This window comes from Armigeres subalbatus, chromosome 1 (genome assembly GCF_024139115.2).
Source record: "Armigeres subalbatus isolate Guangzhou_Male chromosome 1, GZ_Asu_2, whole genome shotgun sequence".
NCBI classification, from domain to species: domain Eukaryota; kingdom Metazoa; phylum Arthropoda; class Insecta; order Diptera; family Culicidae; genus Armigeres; species Armigeres subalbatus.
The window spans coordinates 10,635,851-10,660,880 of record NC_085139.1 but is presented as its reverse complement, the minus strand read 5'-3'; the positions used below and the strand labels follow the sequence as shown (position 1 = coordinate 10,660,880).

The following is a 25,030-nucleotide window of genomic DNA, read 5'->3' as shown; positions in this document are numbered from 1 at the left end:
TTACTAACGGGCATAACCAGGGCTACAGATGACGCACAACGTAGGACGGCACTAACTGCTGCTTGAATCTGGATTCGCATCCAAGTAGGGGTGCCCCGACAACCACGAGCAGAATACCCAAATAACATCTGAAGTTTTATTCCATTGAAGGAATGATTTTCAAGATCAAACACGAGAGCTAACAACAAAACCTACTTTTACATGACAACCTTCTGATGGCCATCTCTCCAAAATTAACCGCAAAAAAAGTGCTTTTAAAAAGAAAAAGAAAACTTTGCTGAAAAATTACAACGTAAAGGATTACTGATGAAAATTTTCATTACAATCTTCATTTCAACCGAAGAGCTATTCATAGGGACACTAGGCATTTAAATTGGATGCTTTGGTAGCAAATTTTTGAGAGGTTTATCAAAAGCATTAAGAGCGCCTCTGAAATCGAGAAGCTAGCTATGGTGATTGCTGTCATAAATGCACTATGACCATAAATGTCATTTGGCTAAAAGCGACATACGGCCGTAAGGGACATATGGCCGAATAGTTCATTTGGTCAAAATACGGAAATGGCCATTCGATCGAATGGATCATACGGCCGAAAATATTATTTGGCCAAACCGGACTTTTGGCCGAATAGGTCATATGGCCAAATGATAATGCTGTCCAAATGGCTCTTGGTCATAAAATGTCGTTTGACAGAAATTGTCTTTCATCCAAAAGTGTAATTTGGACGAATAGGTCATTCTGCCGAAAATGCCGTTAAGCTGAAATAAGCGTTAGGTTAAAGCGTTAAAGGGCCGAACGATTCATACAACCGTAAATGTTGTTTGCCTAACGGGTCATACGGCCAAAAATTTCCTTTGAACCGAATAATGTACACGAAAAGTCTGAAGCGATCAACAGGGCTGGTAGCGATAAATGCCGTTCAAAATAGTGACTTAGTGACCAACGATGACGAAAACAGTGACCAAATAGTGACTTTCAGAAGCAGAAAAAGTGACCAAATAGTGACTTTTGTATGAAGTACTAAACAGGTAGTGAGTTGAGTTGCATTCGTATTGTTCATGTGTAACTCGTAACTCGTATAAGATCGGAAACTAGGGATATCATGTTTTTTCAAATCCTTATTAGAATGCTATCAGAAATCAAGAGAAGACAAAATTACAATATCATGATGTTTACTACTGCTGGCCGTGTGCATCTTCATCGTAACTAGGGAGAGGATGGATCTTAGCAGGGGACAACCGACTTGGCGACACCATCATAAATACCACAGAGTTGGATATTGAGGAAGGTATTCGTTGGGACATCCAGAGGCATATTGCTAGCCTCCATGGTAAACCTTATTCAGCAGGTAACGAGTTACAAGTTGTTACACTAAACCATGCTTATAATTTCAACAACGATTTTGAAGCAAGTTCTACAGCATTGTGGTAATAAAGTTTAACATGAGCTCGAAGTTTTTCGTGAAACTGCAGTTCGTGTATGAAAAACGCAGAATGAAGGGGTCTACTACGAAAGGCCGAATCATAAAAAGCCGAATCACGAATGGCCGAATTACAAAAGGCCGAAAGCAAAAAAGGCCGAATGCACAAAAGACCGAAACCACAAAAGGCCGAAATCACATAAGGCCGAATCACAAAAGGCCGAAACCACAAAAGGCTGAATCACAAAAGGCCGAATGAAATCGGCAGACCAACAAAGTGGACCGGAGCGAGCGCGCGCTCGCTCCGGTCTACTTTGTTGGTCTGCCGATTTCATTCAGACTTTTTTTATTCAAATACTTAATATAATTTAGAATATTCGGATTATTTTGTGATTTTTCAGTGATGTCTTGTGAAGTCAGTTTCTCTCAAATGGGGAGAAAATGAAATACATTTAAGAACACCGCGTTACCGTAAGTTAATTGGATAATAATTGGAAAAGTTTATTTTGTTTAGTTTCTGATGTCGCAATTAGATCATGAGTAGTGCGCATCATTAGCACAACCATACATCATGAAGCGCACAACTCCTACATTGATGCAAATCGGCAATTCGATTCTGTGAGCCATGAATCCGATGGAATTTAACTCGGGCCCTTGCATTAGATTTGGGAATTTAACTTTTCCCAATACTACTGATAATGATTACTACAAAGGAAGCATCAGCAAAGGAAGGAAAAAGAGAGCTCTTTGATTACTCCGTTACTTTAAAGTGCTAATATTTATACGTATGTTCATCCTTTCATTACTGCAATGTAGATTGATCTATAATGCAATATATAAGGATTCAACTTGACTCTGTAAACACCGTCATACAACTTCTTTCAATTGAAAGATTGAGCTTCGACGTTGAACTGACGTAAATACCTCAACTGAATAAGATTGATTAGATCGCTGCTAGTAGTTGCAAAACACGTGGACAAGTTTTTCTTAATGGGGAAGCATAATAAAAGTAAACGTAAATTTGTGAATATTCCAAGTTCTCTTAATTGAAAGATTGAAACTTTTGTAATGATTCGGCCTTTTGTGTTATTCAGCCTTTTGTATCATTCGGCCTTTCGTGGTTCGGCCTTCTGGGTTTTCGGCTTTTTGTGGTATGCTAGAACATTTTCGGCCTTTTGTGATTCGGCCTTCTGTGGTTCGGCCTTTTATGATTCGGCCTTTTGTACTGATCCCGAATGAAGTATAACAAATTTTGCACTGTCTTTTACTGTCGATCAAAAAATATTGTCTCGTCAAAATATATTCCCAAAAGTTTTACCATATATAGATGATTCAGCTGCAAGACAGTATGAAAAAGTGCTAGAACGATGTTTTAGATTGGGTTTTAGCTAATTTTTATGTAGTTAGACGAGTGAACATTCGTTTTGGCACGTTGAAAAATTTACACAGTTTTTCGGCAAAAAAGAAATAAAATGATCTAATCAATTACCAAACAGAGAATTATTTGGAATCACAAAGCTTATGAATCTTTATAATGAAAAATTGTAAAAAAAACTTAAAGAATCCAAAATTATGATGACATTTTTAAAATACAATTTTTATTAATGAAAAATAACATTTTCAATTGAAACAAATTTAAATACATATAGAGTCCATTTGTCATTTGTTTTTTTGAGACCCTGATCTCGGTTTCATTAAAAACAATAACTCATATATAACATGAATTTTACCGAACCATAAAGTTTCGTAAAATGTGATCCAAAATCTTGAATTTGATGCAGAAATTGCTTTGGAAAACTCTGATTTTTTTTCAGAAATTTCAGCGGAAGTTGATTTTGTGTGGAAAACCTTTTGAAAATTTCTAGGATTTTTTTCAGAAATTGTGCAGAAAATACTTCAATCCTTATGAAATCTATCTCCAGGAGTTCAAATGGAAATTCCAACAGAAATCCGATGGCGAATGTCAGCACAACAACTTCCGGAAATTCTTTCATACCATAAATTCAAGGCAGAATATTTTGTAGACATTCCTGCTGTCTTTCAGGAATTTCCACGGAAACTGCACGTCAATTACTATAAAAACTTCTCCGCGAATCCCTGAAAAAAAATCTCCTTTAAATACAAGCGGATTATTTCATGAATTCCGGTAGAAATCTTTTTGAGAATTCCTTCAGATATTGTTTGGTGAATTCCTAAGAAAAACCTTCCGAAAATTATTTCCCAAATTCAAGGCGGAATTTTTACGGAATTTTACATAAAGATTTATGCGGTCATCGCTACAGAAATTACAGTGAAAGTTCCTATAAGAGAAACAAAGTTAGGAAGCTTTTTATAACGAAGGTTGATTTTTCTCTAGATACAGGCAACTTACCCAATTTAGGAAGTAGTGCGCTGGATTCGCATAAAGATGCGCTAAACAACGCATCAATTAGTTTGACAGATAAAACTTCGGAAGAAAGTTCGGTTCGGAAGTCCTGATGTCCGAATTCTAATGTGGTGCTACGCCGACAATATCATGCTGTGTGATTCGTCGTCGAGGGGTTAATCAATCAGAAACTAAGAAATATCTCGGAATTATGTCAAAATTGACGTGACAAAAAATGGATATTCAGAAACGATAAAAATGACAACAAGTGAAGTTCTTACCCTTGAAATGCTTATTAAACGAGTGCTCAAGAGTATAATGCATTCAATAATGGCTTGGAAATATCCAAACAATTGGGTAGGCATAGACTTCTCAACGACATTTTGCTATCGAAAACAAAACCCTATACGCTCCTTATTTATTAAACTTCCACCCAAAACTAAATCCGTTATGTAAATCCGCATCAAATCCGCGAGAATAGCAAAAACCGCGAAATCCTCGTAGTCGTAACAATCCTGCGCTTTATATACGGCGCTGCCTAAACGTATGCCCAAGCTTCGCTGAGTGGTCTGTCTGTGTGTCTCTCGATCCCGAAGTCCACGGTTCGAACCCACTCTGCCTTTCATAAGACGGCCTTGGAGCAATTTTTCAAACTTTATATATTTTGCTAACATGTGCGCAACAGTTGTGGACCCCTCGTCACCGGGTAACGCACATTAAGGACGGTTGAGCCTGGTTAACTGAAACTGTAACTTTTCGAAGACGTCATGCAAATGTCAGTAAATTAGGACAATTTGGTTGTCATTTGTGATTCCAAATTGTTAGACACACGACACACGTTGAAATTCAATAAATTAAAAGTTAGTTTTGCTTAATTTCTATTAATAAATTACTATCGTAAGTATTGCAAACTCATTAAAATTGTACACTCAACACTCATTAAATAAATAGTTTGAAGGACACTTATTTCAACGTAAAAACTTGTTACACGAGGACGGATTTGTGAACGGATGTTCCGATTTACATTTGATTTGGTTGATGATCATGGTAGATACAAATGATTTTTGTTTTGAACTTTTTTTTTACAAACGGTGGTGCGAAAATAGTGACTTTAGTGACCATTTCCCGAAAAATAGTGACTTTAGTGACTTTTGGATGCAAATAGTGACTTTTTAGTGACTAGGCTCAAAATAGTGACCAAGTCACTAAAAAGTGACTTGCTACCAGCCCTGGACCAATGATAATTGGGGGGAAGGTTAAAATCAGAAGGGTGTAAGTGACATTTTTGTCAAACATGAGTTTATTGCAGCCAAAAATGCTTTAGTTTTAGAGCTTCGCGGCAATATATTGATAGAGTTTGTACGTTATTTGTAAAAAATGTGAAAATTTACAAGAAATAGTAATATTTGAACATCCATACGATTTGTATGGAACGAAACATATTGAAAAACTTTAAACCCATTTTTCTTAAAATAAATTTTTTTGTCACGTTTTTTTTTGTTTTTGCGTTCGACCCCCTCAATTGTGAAGCGAAAAACAAAAAATGAGAAGTTTCTGCCAATCCACCATTCCTGCCAAATAGCATTTCCGGCCATATTCAACCAAACGGCATTTTTGGCCTAATGACCCATTTGGCTAAATAACCTATTTCAGCTAAATTACCAATTCGGCCGAACGACATTCTCGGCCGTATATCCGCTTCGCTTCGGCAAAATAACTCTCGCCAGAGAGCTTCTCGAGCTCCACAAGCTATACAAAAATGATTGCAGCAACTTGTTTGAGACTGAATCTAGTGACATATGAGTTGCAGTGTTCTATATGGAACATGTGCGCTGCTAGTGTTTTGGCTCAATGGTTTGTTTGGCCAAATGGCCCTTTCCCCCAAATAACAATTATGGTTTTACAACGCTCTTGGATGCAGCGGAACACTGTTTTCGATTTTTCAAAGAGTTAGAGACTTCAAAAATGGGCTCTTACTAAAAGTTGATCCATAGTAAGTCAAAGAATTGACTGTTAAAAGCTCAGTTCAATCAAAGGTAATTGCCTATTTCCGTAGGGTCATGGGTTCGAGTCCCATCGAAGGGAAAGTGGTTACCTCCAATACATTTTCCAAATCAATATCTTCCACATAACGTACATATTCACATACGAGTTTTCATAACATTGTAAATTAACGTCCAAGTCGGGTGGTTTAATCCCCGGAAATAGGCAATTACCTTTGATTGAACTGAACTTGAGTTGCGTGCTCTTGCCTACGCAATGCGGTCGGGTCTGAGCTTGACGACCGACTGGCAAATAGCTTACACAACCTCACTTGATCAGTACCGTTGCTGATGAAGAATGTGTATAGCCGCCAGACATTCTAAATACTCACGCTCCTCTAATGTGGACGTGTACAATACACATGTGGAAGTATTGGCTTGATAAATGGATTGCGAGTGATTTGACTATGCGTCCAATTTGGGAATCTCGAGCTCGTTCAGTAGCCGCTAGGTTGCAAAGGCCGACGGAGGTCCTTCGTAGCTTAGTTGGTTAAAGCACCAGTCTAGCGTACTGTAGGGTCATGGGTTCGAGTCCCATCGAAGGGAAAGTGGTTACCTCCAATACATTTTCCAAATCAATATCTTCCACATAGCGTACATATTCGCATACGAGTTTTCATAACATTGTATGTTAAAAGCTGTTAAAAATTCTTATTTTATTACTTCAGTCAGCTCTTTGACTTACTTTAGACCAACTTTCCCAAAGAACTGATATTTTTCAAGCCTCAATTTTTTCTCGTTCCCGAGTCAAAATAGTGGAAGTTCATTTGGCATAATGGCCATTAATTTCGGAAATAATGGAAAATACTTCAATTCTCTATAATTTATATCAAGAGAAATGCTTTTTCAAGTTGATGATTGAAGAATGTATATAAAAATCACTGCTCGAGGGCATTATTCTATCTGCCTTTTTCACTTTGCTTCTTTTTGCCTCTGGATCAGAAACAAGATCGTCCTTGACGTTTTACAAAAGACGGAAACTCGAATAACAACATTTTAAGTGTCACCCCGGGGATACCAACCCGAGCAATAATTCCCAACAGACACAGCTTCGTAGGCCTTCCAGGCACTCCAACCTGAGTTGTTAGCCCAACTTCTTCATTCAGCTCCTTTTGCGGTTCTGTCACCGGATCCAGAGAATACCCACATTTCACCGCGCAAGAATCTCCCGTCGATCACAACACTTAACCATGGTTCGCCCACCTTCTTAAATAGCCACTCAGCCACAGCCATCGACATGACTGCCGCCAGTCGGTCTATTCTTTCCGCTCTCAAGTGGGAAGTGTCGACAGATTTATCCGGCAGCAAGCATTTCTTGATTTTGGTCACCGTCCATGCCTTGCCCTCGGACATTATCTAGAGGCTAAGATGGCGCTACGATGCCACCTAGTGGGAGGTATATGGCCTTCATCTCCGACGAACATTTGAACGAGACACGCCTACAACCCTTCCCGGTTTCACTCAAACCGTTCTGGATGCCGCCGTTGCCTACATCCCGCAAACTAGCACCCAGCAAGAGCGAAAAGCACTACGCTGGTGGTCGGATGAAACGCGTCGGAATGCCCTTCAGGTCAACAAAGAGAAGCAGTATGAAAGCAGGTCAGTAATATTTAAAGCCAAGAGGTCAACGCGCTTAATACACCTGGTAGTACCATTACCGATACCACAAACTTGAGAAGTACTTTACCAGGCTAGCATTGGTTAACGACTACTCCACCGAGTTCCAGCGGACAATCACTGGTAGCATTTCGTCCCCAACAACCATTCAGGTTTCCTCAGATTTACAAAATTCTGAGCTGTCGTTCGCCCCCTACAATAGTAATGGGATGTCTTCCGGACCCAACGAGATTGGGTATCCCATGTTCAAAAAGCTACCGCCTTTCGCCAAAAGCCAGTTCCCAGAGTTGACCAAATGTGAACTGACGAAGCCTTCCCGGATGAATGGCGAAAAGGATTGGTCATCCCCATTACAAGAACTTCCCGGGATGTCACGGAGTACCTCTTGTGTGTTCAAAGTTGTCGATAGGATGGTGAACCGGTGGTGGCGGCGGCGGCTGCGCGACATACTAAAAGCAGAAGGTAGACACGGATTCTGGCAGCACGCGTTTCTGCCCAGGGTTCGATACTGGCACATACTTTGCAAACTAGGGGAACCATTTTGCAAATCGCTTTCAATGAGGGCAAATACGCTGACTCCAAGGACTTTAACGGGATTTGGATCCCCTTCGTCCTTCGAAATTTGAGCGAATGTGGATTTTCCGGCAACATCCTAGCTTTTGGAAAACAAGGTTCGAGAACTGTGGGAGACTGGGCTATCCCAGGGTTCCGTTCTGGCAGTGACTCTGTTCCTTTTCGCCATGAACGGTGTGCTTCGTTCACTTCCAACGAACATTTACTGTTAATACCTGTTACTGTTATTCGTTGGCGATACTCTATGCCGTAAGCGAATACGAACCCAATATGCCGTCAGGGCTGTTCATCGCTGGGCCAGTTCTGTAGGATTCACTATGACCAAAAGTAAGTGCGTCAGAGGACACGTCTGCCGTTGGAGGCACCAGTTGTCCGGACCAAGCGTCAAGTTGGGAGAGCATCCCTTCCTCAAAAAGAAAATTATAAAAGTTCTTGGAGTATCCATAGATCGGAGCCTCTCATACCTATCGCACTTCCGCGAAGTCAAAGTTAATTGTTAGACAAGAGTTAATCTGGTTCGGATGCTATCCAAACCGCACCGAATCAATAACAGTACGCCCTCCGTAACCTTATTGAAACTCTGTCGCCGACCTTCAACTCATACGTTCGAGCCGCTTCCGGATTGTTACCCTCTACATCAGCTGAGTCTGCCTGTGCCGAGATAGATATGTTGCCATTTAGCCATCGTTTGCAAGCGGCCATCTGCTGTAAAGCCCCCAAGTAACACTTTAAGATTTATCATGCTATATAAGAGGTTTTCATGACCAGATGCTAATAAAACTAATAACTGCACCAAAGCCTCTGCATAACATCATTAAGATAGCCTTCCGGCCTTATGGACCAATCTAGAAGATGTTATTAAAACCGTATTAAGAGTAGTAATAAAACTGCAATAAAACATTGTATTTAATTTCTTGATACTCTATAAGAGGTTGTCGTGACCATCATGAGAGTAACAATAAAACTGTCACCTGTCATAAGACGAGTTTATACAATCCCATTGAATTCCACCACTTAATTGTATCTTGACAGATACGTATTTCGACCTCAAAAGTAAGGCCGTCTTCAGTGTCTCGTACTTGACTTGAAGAAAATGATCGCAGCTTACACTATTTATACTATGCGTAGGTATAATAATTTATCTAGGTACTTATCTTACTACGGTGCTTATTTCTACTCGCTTAATGCTTAGGTATAAACTTGAAGAGCAAGGAGCTACAATTTCCTTGATCTTTTGTTAATTTAACAACCGCGTTAACATCAAGTTTCCACGGAGAAGAGACATTTCTTAAAATTTTAATGTTTGATGTCGTAATTGAATGATTTTCCTGATATACATGTTCAGCTACCTTAGACCTAAACTCATAATTTAATCCCTTATTAGTTTCCCTCTTAGCCTTACTTACTTCTGCAATATGTTCTTTGAACCTTACATCTAACGATCTTTTTGTTTGACCTACATATACTTTATTACACTGTGAACAATTAATTTGATAAACCCCGGCCTTATTTAACATTTCTACTCTATCCTTTGTGGAGCCCAACAGTGTCTTCAGTTGATTGCTTCTGCTGGAGAATACTAAATCGATGCCGAATTTCCTCAGTCGATGGCGTAGCTGGTGGGTGATGTGTCGATCATAGGGGACCGATACTCTCTTCAGCGGTTCATCGATCGGTGTCAGTGTTGTCAGTTCGTTTTTCCGTAGGTTCCTCTGCTTCTTGTTGATGATTGCTTGTATTGTTCTTTCCTTGTATCCGTTTATCCTCGCTGTTTCCAAGATGTGTTGTAGCTCCTTCGTTTTTCCTTCTTCGCTCAGGGGAATCGTCTGCATCCTGTGGATCATGTGATGAAAAGCTGCCATTTTGTGCTGATACGAATGATTTGATGTGTATGGGATGACTCTCATGGTGTTGGTGGGCTTCTTGTAGATTTCGAAGTCTAATGTTGCATTTGTTCCCTTGATAACCAGTAGATCCAAGAAACTGTTCCAATTTCATATTATGGATTATATTTATTGTCATTCCATTGCCTTAGTTTTTATTTTCACTAGATAACAATATCTCCTATGTAAAGCTGATGTGTGGAAAATAATGCTTCTGATTTTACTTGTAATGGTTGATGTTGAATATGAAGTATTATTTAAGTAGTTCATACAACAGAATGACATGTGCAACCAAATTATTCGTGAATATTGAGTTTGTAGAAGCTTAAAATCAACGCGCCTCGAAATTATTGAATAATCACATGAAAATAGGAAATTTAATAATTTTCCATACCGCTCGAAATATTTCAATAGTTTGTAATAAGTAACCGTGCTTCTATAAAAAAAAACTAATAATTTAATTCCACTAATAAATAGTCTATTTGATGTATTTTTTCAATAAACAAACAAACAAACTAACATAAGAGTTACAGTTCAATAATTTTAAAATAACCCTGCTCATAGAAATAATTACTATTGATTGAAATCGAATTGTTTTTGACAAATCTTTATTGGTATTATTGGATAACACCGGAGATTCTTATGACCAGAAGATTTTTTACCTGTCGCTTTCAAGTTTTTTTTTTCAATTTGAGAAATGATGCTTCTCATTAAGTCTACTGCCACTAGGACGTATAAACCATTGGCCAAATAAGACATTTCTCCGAATAGTTTATCAGAAACACATGTCACTCACATTATGTCGGTAAAAATATGCTAAACTCATTATGCATCTTATTGCATGATTCACGTATAAGTTATACAGCAACACTGCTTTCCAAATTCAACATGGCGAATAGATCGAGTCACGTTGAGTAGTTTTAAAGCAGTGACCCAAACTGGTTTTATGACGCATTTGAAAGCAATAATAAAACTATTATTAAAACTTCAAAGCTAACAAAAAGTTTAGTTTTAAAACATGGTTTAATGAAAATGACATTATGTCAAATGACACGTGACATTTTGAAGAGTTTTCACTCTCCAGCCTAAGATGTTATATTTAGAGCAATGTACCCTTGGACAAAAATATAGCCCTACTCAAGCGTTATGAGTACATCTAAAATTATGGAATTAATTTGGCTTCTAAAGAAAGTTATGAACAAATTAGTCAAATGACATGCAGATGAAATTTTACAAGCCTGCTGACAACACCACGGCTGATCACCCTGTCGGAATCGGTTAATAAAGTCGGCGATTTACGACAACCGTCCCTGTGGGAGACGTAAAACCTGGATTAAAAAAATAGTGCAAGACAACTGGGTGTCAGGGAGAGCTTCCACCACTGGACAGCTGCGGAAAATCGAGCGGACCACGTCGGCATGGACAGACGGACGGACCAGAGCAACCTAAGGGACCAGCAAATCGTGTCTCGATTCCGAACAGGACACATGCAACTCTCACACAACTTTAGGGGGCACCTTTCGGACTATCTGCGATGTAGGCGAGGTTTACAACACTGTGGAACATTATATATGCCAATGTCCCAAATTCCAGGTTCGTAAAGATACGTGCTTTCAAATGATACAGCCAGCATCACTGCCCTCATATGTTTCCTTAAAGATGGGGGTTTATATAGGAACATCTAATCCAAATGGCTTCACGGGCATCCCGAGGACAAGCTCGGTATAAGACCCTTAACTCGAGACGCTCGGGCTTTCCTTGAATTCCTTGAGCGCATCACACCTCTCCCATTCCGCCTAACCCGCTCCATCTATGGTCGTCTCTTGCAGTACCGCAACCGCAAGTTTGAAAAGGCTGCATTCTAAAACTTCAATGAGGCTCTCCAGCTGAATAAGAGCGTTCTGATTTTATATTGTTTTTGTCTGTTACCAGGCGTCTGTTCAGTACGGGGCCGTTTGGCCGAATGCCACTAGGCCGTACAAACCATTGCATTGGCCAAATAGGACATTTCTCCGAATAGGACATTTAGCCGAGCAGGACATTTAGCAGAATAAGACATTTGGCCGAATAGGGTAAATGATGTATTTTGGACAAGCGCAGGACATTCATTAGGAAATATATCGAGATTGAATAGTATAAAACAATTTAAAACCACTAGGTTCATCCAAATACATAACCTATGATTAGTCTTGTGTATCCATTGCCCAATTTTTGAGTAATTTACGTTTACTAGGTGTAAACTGTGATATACTGCGAACTGAAATATTTTCTTTTGGACATCATATATATATAATTTCGACATGGAAAATGCATATATTTTGGACAGAGTCATTTTCTCCTAATTTAAAAATGGTCACCTACAGATCTCAATGGTATGACTTACCTACACGTATCCACATTCAATCAAATGCATTTATTTGCTTAACTGACATAGATTAAACCAGAAATTAACATTGTTTCGCAAACTTATCGATATCATTGAAAACAGCCTGAAAGTTGGCAATTAATGGTTCATCCATGTACTGTAGGGTAAGACGGTATAATGCGCCCCACCTGGCCAAAACGCCCCCCTTTGATTTCTAGAAAACTATGCCTAATTAAGGGTCAAAAACAGTTGGTACCTATAAGTATTTGTAAACCCATCATACTATGTGAATGTGGAAGTATTTTTGTATTACACAATGAAAATAATAGCAAAATACAAAAAGTTACAGTTTTGATGTAACTTTTCATGTTTGTTTGCTCAACATTCTGGAGCGACTCTGGCATACTGTCCGCAAAACTTGCACTGGAACACTCAATTGGGCAACAAAATTACTTTTCTCAGTGGTTAATATGATATAAAATTGCTTCCATCTTCAAAAATGTAACGATTTTCGAAAACATGTTTCACTGGCCAAAACGCCCCAGTGTAGGCAGGACGATATGCCCTTACCAACTGGACACAAGCGCAGCGAGCCTGCAGCAGTTGCTTCCAAATTGTATGGAAAATATTGAAATGTAATTCACACCTGCTCAAATGGACCTATGTTAGTTTTTTAATGTCAAGCGCATGAGGATTTGTAGCCTTTTTATTACGGGATTGATAAAATACTAATGAAGGGCAATTAAACGTCTTTGGTTGAGGTGGGGCGTATTGCCCAGGCACTTTTTAAAATTCATTTTTCACGACTTTTCAAAAAAGCTTTATTACGTGTTAACTGAAATATTTTTATATGACTACTCACGGGAAATGCATTTTCGACTTCCTGGACTACCAAATAACACAAAGTTTGCAAAAATTGCGTTGAAAAGAAAAAAGTTATCAAGGAGTTGCCTTAGGGGGGGCATATTATACCGTCTTACCCTATATGGGGTGACCAATAAATGTCTGATACATAAAAACATAACTTCATTTTGGTCACTCCTTTTTCATCCGTCTCAAGTTCATGTTAAGCGATTGGACTATGTTAGTATCTCAATTACAATCAAACTTTGGCCGCAAGACCTCAAGATTGCCGTTTGAACCAATTTAAACGTGTTTCAGGTGCATGTTACGAAGAGTCCTATAATGCATGTTCTCTTGCATACTGGCGTCCAGCAGGCACTTTGGTAGAAAGCTTTACATTTTAGGTAATTTTAAAGATAAATAATAGTTGATTTGTGAATTCTTATTAGGAGCCGCTAGAGTTGAGGTAAAAGTATGCAATGATCATACTTTCGATAAAAATTTTCCTACACATTGTCTAAAATTGATCGAAGAAGCTCAGGCTTGTCCAAAATATGTACATGTCCAAAATATATCATTTACCCTAGGTCATTTGAAAAGAGAGAAATTATGAGCCAGAATAGAGATATCCTAATTCATATTCCTCATTTCTTACTTCTCACTGCAAAAAGTGAGAAACGTGCAGTGAGTAGTGAGACGTCTCATTACCCACTTCACACTACTCACTTTTCACAGTGAGAAGGGAGAAATGAGGAGTGAGAAGTGAAACGTCTCACTTCTTACTCCTCATTTCTCACTTCTCACTGTAAAAAATGAGAAGCGTGAAGTGAGTAGTGAGACATTAATCTACTCACTTCTCATTTCTCACTGCTCACTGTAAAAAGTGAGTAGTAAGAAGTCTTTTTTACTTACTTTTTTACTGTAGTAAGAAGTCTTTTTTAGAAGTACTTTTTACTTTTACTTTTTTAGTGATGACGAATAGGTCATTACCCTTTCGGCTAAATGACTATTTCGGCCAAATGACCCTATCGGCCAAATTACTCTATCGGCCTAATGACCCTTGCGGCCCAATAACCCTTTCGGCCCAATAACCCTTTCGGCCGAATGACATTATGGGCCAAATGACCTTTTCAGCCTAGTGGCATTCGGTCGAACGGTATTCTGGGGTATGGTCCTCGCCTTAAGCCAACTTTAGCATCTCCGGAGAGCAGCGCACTCAACGACAACAGGTCCTGCATCAAGGCCACCAATGGACACCTGGATCTCTACTGTACGACTGGTTCCGGGTTTCTGGATCAACTTACACTAAAATTGTTCACCTATGTTTCGTCCATGTTACCTTCGTCGACCAGTCAACTAAATTTTACTTAAATTTTTTATTATTAGTTCTAAGCTTTAACAATGTTAGAATTAATATTCATTCTTTAGCTAACCTTTGCCTACGAATGGTCCCAAAGTTAGACCTGAACGCCATTTTAAGCCCCTTATCCCTTCTAAGTCACACTGACCTTCGTTCTTACAACGAGTGAAGAACTGATCCAAATCTTTAAATTCACATAAAGACAAAAAAAATGCTTAAGATCATCCGTTTTTTTACACTTAAGAGGCAATAAAATTTAATGAAGTTAATTCTGCAAGGGTTTATTTAGGCATCTTTTTGGAAGCACACTTTGTCCTGAGTAAGTCAAAAAAGTATACGCTTCCTTCTTCAAAGGATGCACTTTGTCGGTATATGACAAAGGAATATTCTTTTAATTAATGCATTGTCTTGGTTCAAAGCAAGGGAAGATATGCTTTTTTCTTCAAAGGATCCATTATCCGGCAGCAGGCAAGAGAAGATATGATTCATTCAGTTTATTAGAGCATTTGCTCGGTTTAAGGAAAAGTTTAAGGTTTAAGGAAAAATATATGATCTCTTTTTTTAAAGTCAGACAATTTCTCGGTTTAAGGCAAGGGAAGATATAATTCTTTCTTTCAAAGGATCCATTTGCCTGGCAGATGGTGAAATACGAAACATGCATTTCCCTCTCATTGATTTTTTATTTTAAAGTATGTATCATTCTTTTCTAAGAAAAGAACATATGAGCCAAAAGATGAGACACAGTTCCATATTGTTATAAATAGATTACGTTAAATGAATAGCATAAATGCCTGTATGTATGACCGTTTTAGAAGAGCGCAACAATATGATTCTTTTCTAAGCAAAGCTTTTCAAAACGCATGAGAGAATAAGAATTCATTTCCTAATAAAAAGGAAAAATACACAATGGACAAGTTATCCCACATACCCTAAGAGGGAGATCCCTCAGTGCCAGACGAACATTTTTGGCATTTTGGTTCCATTCCAAATTTTGTACAAAGTTTACAACCTGATGATCTGACATTCCATGCAGGTAAAGCATTATTCAATAGCTTTTTTACAACATAAGATGGCGGAACGACCTCTGCAAGTGTCGTTTTGAGAAGTGTCCGGTATTGGGCAGTGCCCGGCGCCGGAGGATCTACTCTCACATGGAAAATAAAAACTTTCCACCAATGTCAAATAAATTCATGGCTCTAATTTAACAATTATGCCAAATTAGCTTTTTGCCAAACGGCCATTTTTCCAAACGGCCCTTATGCCACACGACTTTCTGCGGAATAAGATACTATCAGACAAAACTTAACATCGATTCCACAATGCCTTCACAAAGTTTTCCCGATATTCTTCTCAACTTTCGAATTCAGGCGAAGAGAGAGAGACCCACACGTCATTGACGGAAGGAGGATTTTGCGAATCTCCAAATAAATTCCAGGAGAAGTATTTGCTAAAATTCTTTCAGAGTGATTCTGAACGTTAATTTGGAAATTACATGAGAAAAGTATGGAGAAAATTAGGATTTGGGCTAAAGATTAATCCCAGAAAAAAAAAATCTTCTTCTTCTTCTTCTTCTTGGCATTACATCCCCACACTGGGACAGAGCCGCCTCGCAGCTTAGTGTTCATTAAGCACTTCCACAGTTATTAACTGCGAGGTTTCTAAGCCAGGTTACCATTTTTGCATTCGTATATCATGAGGCTAACACGATGATACTTTTATGCCCAAGGAAGTCCAAGAAAGTTCCAATCCGAAAATTGCTTAGACCGGCACCGGGATTCGAACCCAGCCACCCTCAGCATGGTCTTACTTTGTAGCTGCGCGTCTTACCGCACAGCTAAGGAGGGCCCCAGAGAAAAATATCACATTTAATTGCGCTAATACTTCTGTAAATACTTGAACATATGAATTTATGAAACTAAAAAAAAACTTCCCGATGTATTTTTTGTACTATCATACTTTTAATTGGGCATTATAGGATAAATTGACAAACTAGGTATTTCAGTTTTATCTTCTATATAATAAAAATGAGTTGAGATTTCCTTCCTGACGATTTAACTCGCGAACGGGTTGACCGATTTGCAATTTTTTTCCCTAATCGATTCGTTTTGGGATCCGCAAGGTTTGTATATACAAAAAGTTGATAACTTTAACGGGGAAATGTTAAAAATCATTAGAATACAATTTTGGGTCCACTATTGAGGAAAACAAAATAAACGCATGGAAATTGATCTAGAGTGCGGTGCTGCAAATAGTTCATTGTGACATTTGCAACACCCGGGCAAAGCTGGGTTACTTTCGCTAGTTTCAAATAAATAGGGCACTGCACGGACTGCTTTGCCTCTTGCTCGCTGCAAAGAAATTAGAAAACAACAAGGCCAGTAAACGTCAAAATTTATGAGGAACGAAAGAGAAAGAGATGTTTCCGTGCAGTGCCCTATTGTCAAAGAGACGAGCCAGCCTGCTTAATAAAGAAAAAAAAGTCAATTGCTTCCACAGCTTGAACTTGGCTTACCTTATGTGCCTTCATCGCAAAAAAGCCAACTCGGAGAACGAGTCAACAGGCTGTTGGATATTAACTTGATTCTAAAATCTGGAGCCAGACAAATAAACATTTACCAAATGTATTGACTGGACGAATCTAACATTTTACATGCCAAATTTGTTATCACCCCATCATATTTTTTTATTTCACTTCACTTTGTATCCTAAGGCAAGCTTAAAAAAATGATGGTTAAATATGAGCAAAAAGTGACCATTCCGGTTTTGCAACACATTTTTTGTACTCGTTCTATCACAACATATTGCGTTCAACTTTTCGCTGAAATTATACGTTCACCTCATTAATTAGAATAGAAACGATTGAAACGCTTCTCTTGTTTTGTATGCTTTAATCAATATTCGGACATTGATAGGCATACAACTATGGAAATATTCAAAACAACTATAAAGTTGTTTTGAGAACAGGTTTCAATTGACATAAATTATCATTAGTTTGCCACTCTATTCGAATAGAAAATATAAAAAAAAAACACGTAAAAATAAAAAATCATATGTATTATTAGTTATCCTTTCTGGCGACTTATTATCATTCTAAGTAAGACATAAATTCCCAGAAAAACAGAACAAAATAAAACAAAACATGAAACCCAATTCACAAGAATCCCAAGTGCTGACGACGCTTTTCCGAAGGCAATTTGTGATTCCCACTCCATTGCGTTGTTGCTTGCCATCGCTCCGGAACAAACAAACAAAAACGCAACTGATTGACCATTGAAGGAAACTAATCTAACCCAAAAGACAGTGGAGCCCTAATTACGATCCAATCCATCGCATCGACCCGCTTCCGGTTCTGTCCGACCGGTCGGCTCCCCTTCGCAGACTACATTCCGCAATGATTGCCAATCAACTTTTACGCAGGGCACGCGATGCGATGAATTGGATCGAAGAACCCGTCCCGTACCCAATAATGACTGAGACTGCACCGACCCGATGGGAAGAACAACCACCGCAGAAACCAGTTCTGCATGGCCTACTATTGTGTGCGATGTACGGTGGTCCGCGTTACCCCGGGAGATGCAACCCAACAGCAGCGTGTGACATACTTCGATGCACGGTTGCAGCAAGTTGCATTAGGCCGCGCGCACTTGGGCCAGCCTGGTCGGAAGCAGGTTTTTCTTTCACTGACTGACCCAATAAAATGCGGGAACGCGAAAGTTGACTGGATCCCGATCACCCAACTGAGTTATCCAAATCAGTAATAGTCATTTTCATGAGATCTAATAGGAGTCTTTATAAAAAACTGTCACCAAATTAATAATGTTATTTAGGATTGTCACATTGTTGCAAAGTGCATTTCTTGTTAAACTTCTCGACCAAAGAAACATGAAAAAGAATGTCGTTGAGTTCTTCGTTCTTCCGTTAATGAAAACGCAGAGGCAGAACTTTCCAAAATCCGACAAGTGCATTTCACGAGACAATTGCTTTGGCTTGAGCAAAGTACGGTTAAACGGAATACGCGACTCTATGATTAACGAAGAGAATTATCCTATTGTCTAACCGGTTCTTCAGAATTGTTACGAAAGAATCTCACAGTTAATAACTGCGAAGGTTGTAATTTGTAATATACCTTATCATTTATGCATTCGTGTATTATGTAGACGTCAGGATTCTAATCCAGTGTTTTACCTAAAGCCTCATCATCAAATATACTGTATTTTATTGAATCATCGAATCGATGTTGAACAAGTGCTCTGACACAATCAAAAAATGAAAGGATACCTCGTCATGGATAATGGAACATAAACTGGATGAACGTGGCGCAAATCTCTTAAATTGTCTTTATATTGCAACCGCCAAGTCACTGAACTTCAAGTTGCCTGCATCAGTCCACGCATAACAACCTAAGCAAGTTTTTCTTTCACTCTCTGAACTAATAATAAAATCCCCGAACAGTACTTACCTTCACTTGAGGCAGAGTTGAAAAACAGCAGAAACAGCAGCAGAATTATCCTCGGTATGATCCTCATTTTTTGCGCCGTGATGTGTTATTAGGTAATGGAAAAAAAAATCAATTTTTGGCTGTTTCGTATTGCACTTGATTGCCAGCAGCTTCTACACTGTGTTATATCACATTCAAGAATTAATCACACATAATGCTTCCGTCAACGCCTCATCGTACTTTTCCCCGCATCATCGGAACGATTCTCATCGATGATTGCTTATTGCATTCCACTTTTTTTTTCATCCGCTTCTCGACTTAAATTTGTATCCAATTTTCGTGTAACTCACATAACAAGAATTTCATTAACTTCACACCCCGTGCCCCACATCGCACAGTACCGGGCCTCAGTAGGCGCAAATTCGAATTCTGTTTGCTTTGATATCCAAAAATAATTTGCTTCACTCCAAAACCGATCAATCAGAACCGGATAAAATCGAAACACAAAACAATCGACAAATCCAAGCCAGCGGTATCTATGGAAACATTATTTCCCCGTCCCAGCGCGCAGTGCCCTCGACGGTTGCTTAATGCTCGGCGAGGGTCCCCGCCCCAATGTATCGGTGTGCAACTATGTCGCGAATAATCCCGGAAGCACTGCGAATCCGTTGGTCACACTTTGTTCGCTTCCAGTTATTCGTTCTTTGATCGCGAAGATATCGCGGAAAAAACAGAAGTGTCCACAGCCGGAGAGTAAGTACCGAGTCCGAGAAACGAAGCGAGCCCGAAGAAAACGGTCCACCCGGAGTGGATGGTGTTGCGCGAATAAGCCCAAGTCGGGCGCGCATGGCACGGTGAGGCTCACCGGTCCGTGTGGAGCCCGCCAGCAGCCGGAGATGGGCTTGCGAAAAAAAGCTCGCTCTGCTTTTCACCGTGATCGGCAGCGACACGACATCGGAAGAAAGCAACTGCTGGCGCTCCGGGCTAAGATGATCATTACCTACCTATAGTCATCATCAGCGGCTTGAGGTGAGCGTCGTGGTTAACGACGAATGCCGGTGGAATGGAGAATGGATGGTGAGACGAGCTTTCCCCGGACGCTTTGCTGGGAATGTGAGACCGTCCGACAGGTGTGGAGGAAAATGGGCTTCAATACTCTCTTTCTGTGCATTAGACAGTTGAAAGCAAATTGCACTTGTTTGTTGGAGCTTTTGAGTTTGTAGAGTTGTGGAGAGTTTGCGAAGCATAGGGTTGCTTTGATTTATCGCTTGATTTAATTCATTTCGAACTTTGAATATAATTACCAATATAATAATCTCCTTCCTACCGATATCCGGCAACAAGACAATACGGTCCAAATGGGAAAAATGTGGTGTTCTATAGTCCAGCTTTCTAAGATATCCATTTCTCAATCCCCCTGATGATAGCGAAATCCGATTGTGAATGGGTTATATTGTTGGAAAAGGTGAGTTTTAATTAAAAAGATCTGTAAATAGGGGATTATAAATTATCTTCAATGGCCATGTTGACACCGTCTTGATTATTGAACATATCGACGCACACTGCAGTGCGCTGGTTCAACAGCCCCCAAAACGTGCGTTTTTTAGTTTTGGACCTGAAAATTACATTTCAAGACACTGTGTCTTCAGAAGCATTGGAGGATATTTCTTGGCCTTTCTTTTAACACTACAAGTACCGAGCCAAGATTTGTAACGTAAAGTACCAAGCTCGCAAAAAACTTCAACTTGCATATAGACCACAACACTTTACGTTTCCCACAAGAGTTGTTTATCTTAGGCCACAATAGTATCCAATAGTTCTTTACAGGAGGCGTCATATAATGAGCAGAACCAGCCTTTGTAATCAATGTCATCGTAACCTTACGTTCAGTAGCATCGCGCGAATTTGGAATTCATTCCATCAAAAACTCACTGGATTTTCATTAAATTTTTCTTCGAGCGTACTTACTTGATACTTGATACTTGATGGGCTACAGCTCTTCGATGAACCTACGCCGAATGGAGTATCCTTCTCTACTGGACTCGATCCTGGGCCAATCGCATTCAGTCGCCATGAACATTGAGCGCCCTCAGGTCCTCTTCAACTGCAAAAAGCCATCGTATACGCGGCCTTCCACGAAGCCTGCGGCCTCTTCCGGGTTCTCTACTAAATATTATCTTCGCTTGACGTTCTTCCGGCATACGAACAACGTGACCAGCCCACCGTAGCCTGCCGTGTTGTATAAGCTTAATAATATCCAGCCCTTTATACACCTGGTACAATTCGTGATTCATGCGACGCCGCCAGATACCGTTCTCCTGTTTACCGCCGAGTATTGTCCGCAGCACCTTACGCTCAAACACTCCGAGAGTTCTCCGATCAGCCTCCTTTAACGTCCATGTCTCATGGCCGTATAAAGCCACCGGAAGAATCAGAGTAGTATACAGCGCGAGTTTTGTTTTCGTTTGCAGACTACGGGACTTGGTTACGAAGTTCGTAATAAGCCCTATTTGCAGCTGCAATACGCCTTTTCACCTCGCGGGTAACATCATTATCGCACGCATTGCCAGCGACCTATCTCAAAACTCCCCAAAAACTAAAAACACTGAAAATTTAAGAAAATGCTCAATTCAAAAAGCTTCTCCAAGAATTCTCGGAAATCCTGAAGTAATTTCAGAGAATCCTCCACTAATATCAACATCTTACATGTAACTCTGAGTAAATTCTAAAGACCGAGGGGTTCCTTCTAGAATTCTGGGGAATTTTTTATTAGTTCTGATGATCTGGGGTTCCTTTTAAAATTATGGGGAATTCATTCTATTGAGATAGGAAGGGCTTCCAGTTTTCAGTTGAATTTTTGAAAGGATTCCCATTGAAGATGCTGGAGGATTTTTCAGTGATGCTCCTGAAACCTAATAGAATTCTGAAAGGAATTCCTGGGAGATATTGCTGAAGTAATTCCGCAGAGAAAGTCCAAGAATAATTCCTAGAGCAGTTCCAGGAGGAACTCTTAGAGAAATTTTTAAGAAGAACAGCTGGAGGATTCTCAGACAGAAGTTCAGGATGAATTTCCTAAAATTCTACTTGGTGCTCCTCCAGAAATTACTTCTGGAGATGTCATCCAATTATTCGTCCTGAATTCCTCCGGAAATTCATCCAGAAATTTATTTTGAGTTCCCCCAGGAATTCATTCTAAATTCCACTAATTCCCCCCATTAATTCTGAATTCCAACAGGCGTGAGTTATTCCAAGAATTCCTGGAGTAACTCCAAGATAAGTTTCTGGAGAGACTCAAAGATGAACTTTTGAAGAAACTCCATGAGGAGCTCCACGAGGAATTACTGGATCAAATCTGGGATGAATTGTTGTAGGAACTCCAAAAAGGAACTTTAGGAAGAGTTCCTGAAAGAACTTCAGAAGCGATTCCTGAAAGAGCTTCTAAAAATTAAAGGAGAAATATTTGGAAGAAATTCCAGAAGGAAATACTGGGGGAACACCAGTAGTAATTTTTGGAGGAACTCAAGGAGTATTTTCTGGAGGAGCCCCAAGAAGAATTTTCGTAAGGATTACCGTAATAACTCCAAAAATATATCCAGCGTTTATCCAGCGCCAGGTAGAATTTCTGGAGGAACTTCAAGAATAATTCCCGAAGAGACACTTGGAGGAATCCTTGAGAAAAATTCTGAAGGATCTCCAGGAGGAATCCCTGCAGGAACTCTAGGAGCAATTCCCAGAGGAACTCCAAAAGTAATTTCTGGAAGAGATCCAAGAGGAAATCCTGGAGGAATTCCAGGAGTAATTTCTGGAGGAGCTCTAAGAAGAATTTTTGAAGAAACTTCAGGAAGGATTCCTGTAGGAATTCCAAAAAGATATCCTGGATGAACCCCATGTTGAATCCATGCACGAACCCCAGAAGGAATTCCTTGGTGAACTCAAGAGGGAATCCTGGAGGAACTTCAGTATAAATTTCTGGTGGAGCTTCAACAAGAACTGAAAGAACCCCAAAAAGGCAATCCTTAAGCAACTCCAGGAGAAATTCCTTGGGGAATTCAGAATGAATTTCTGGGGGAATTCAGAATGAATTCCGGGGGAAATTCAAAATGAATTCCTGGGGGAATTCTTAATGAATTCTTGAAATAATCCAGAATGAATTCTTGGTGGAATTCAGAATGAATTCCTGGGGATTTTCAGAAAAAAATCTTAGGAGAGTTTAGAATAAATTCCTGGGGCAATTAACGATAAATTTCTGGGGTAATGCAAAATGAATTCCAAGGGGGAATTCAGAATAAATTCCAGGGAGAATTCAGAATGAATTCCAGGGAAAATTCGATATGAATTCCAAGAGGTATTTAAAACGATTTCCAGGGTGAGTTGGGCACGAATTCTAGGGTGAATTCAGCATGAATTCCTGGGGGAATTCAGAATGAATTCCTGGGGGAATTCAAAATGAATTCCTGGGGGAATTCAAAATGAATTCCTGGGGGAATTCGAAATGAATTCCTGGAGGAATTCAAAATGAATTCCTGGGGGAATTCAAAATGAATTCCTGGGGGAATTCAAAATGAATTCCTGGGGGAATTCAAAATGAATTTCTGGGGGAATTCAAAATGAATTCCTGGGGGAATTCAAAATGAATTCCTGGGGGAATTCAAAATGAATTCCTGGGGGAATTCAAAATGAATTCCTGGGGGAATTCAAAATGAATTCCTGGGGGAATTCAAAATGAATTCCTGGGGGAATTCAAAATGAATTCCTGGGGGAATTCAAAATGAATTCCTGGGGGAATTCAAAATGAATTCCTGGGGGAATTCAAAATGAATTCCTGGGGGAATTCAAAATGAATTCCTGGGGGAATTCAAAATGAATTCCTGGGGGAATTCAAAATGAATTCCTGGGGGAATTCAAAATGAATTCCTGGGGGAATTCAAAATGAACTCCTGGGGGAATTCAAATTAATTCCTGGGGGAATTCAAAATGAATTCCTGGGGGAATTCAAAATGAATTCCTGAGGGAATTCAAAATGAATTCCTGAGGTAGGCTGACCATACGTACCGTATTTTACGGGACAGTCCCGTTTTTCAGACCTTATTCTGTTGTCCCGTCGTAATCTATGAAGTTCTCCATTTGTCCCGTTTTTTCATTGATTCTTCCGAAGAGCTTCAAAATGACATTTAAATTTGGACAATTTCATAAGTCAACGGAACCGATAGCTTGGTAGGAAAGTATATTCTAAAAATCAGGTCACGCTTTATCTTCAATTGAATAAAATGGAGCGCAGAGGCAGACATTCTAATTTCCAGATTAAGTTCTTTATCGATTTTTTTATATCTTGCGAGGAATTCAAAATGAATTCCTGGGGGAATTCAAAATGAATTCCTGGGGGAATTCAAAATGAATTCCTGGGGGAATTCAAAATGAATTCCTGGGGGAATTCAAAATGAATTCCTGGGGGAATTCAAAATGAATTCCTGGGGGAATTCAAAATGAATTCCTGGGGGAATTCAAAATGAACTCCTGGGGGAATTCAAAATGAATTCCTGGGGGAATTCAAAATGAATTCCTGGGGGAATTCAAAATGAATTCCTGGGGTAGGCTGACCATACGTACCGTTTTTAACGGGACAGTCCCGTTTTTTAGACCTTATTGTGCTGTCCCGTCGTAATCTAAGAAATCCTCAATTTGTCCCGTTTTTTCATTGATTCTTCCAAAAAGCTTCAAAATGACATTTAAATTTGGACAATTTCATCAATCAACGGAACCGATAACTTGGTAGGAAAGTATATTCTAAAAATCAGGTCACGCTTCATCTTCAATTGAATAAAATGAAGCGCAGAGGCAGACATTCTAATTTCCAGATTAAGTTCTTTATCGATTTTTTTACATCTTGCAAGGTATGTTAATTATATATTTTTTCAAATCTGCTGTCTTCTTCTTCTTCATTGGCGTTACATCCCCCACTGGCACATTGCCGACTTGAAGCAGAGTTCATTAAGCACTTCCACAGTAATTAAGAATCATTCAGTTTTAAACCGAGTGAAAATTTGGTCGGATTTCGGTTCTCACGTACTTTAAGGCTAGTTTACAGATCAGGAGCTTCCATATGTGTGGCTTTTTTTGGAAGCAC

At 39.4% G+C, this 25,030-nt stretch overlaps 1 protein-coding gene across 3 annotated transcripts in view; it reads right to left on the bottom strand.

Annotated features, from left to right (window-relative positions):
• LOC134221652 (cadherin-89D) overlaps positions 1-19,722 on the bottom strand; it is a 234,960-nt gene extending 215,238 nt beyond the window's left edge. For all 3 annotated transcript variants that reach the window (XM_062700843.1, XM_062700851.1, XM_062700856.1), the window contains exon 1: positions 18,928-19,722. In XM_062700843.1, the coding sequence (XP_062556827.1) occupies positions 18,928-18,994 (67 nt within the window). In that variant the 5' untranslated portion in view covers positions 18,995-19,722. The remainder of the gene's footprint in view (positions 1-18,927) is intronic.
• Positions 19,723-25,030: the final 5,308 nt, after the last annotated feature.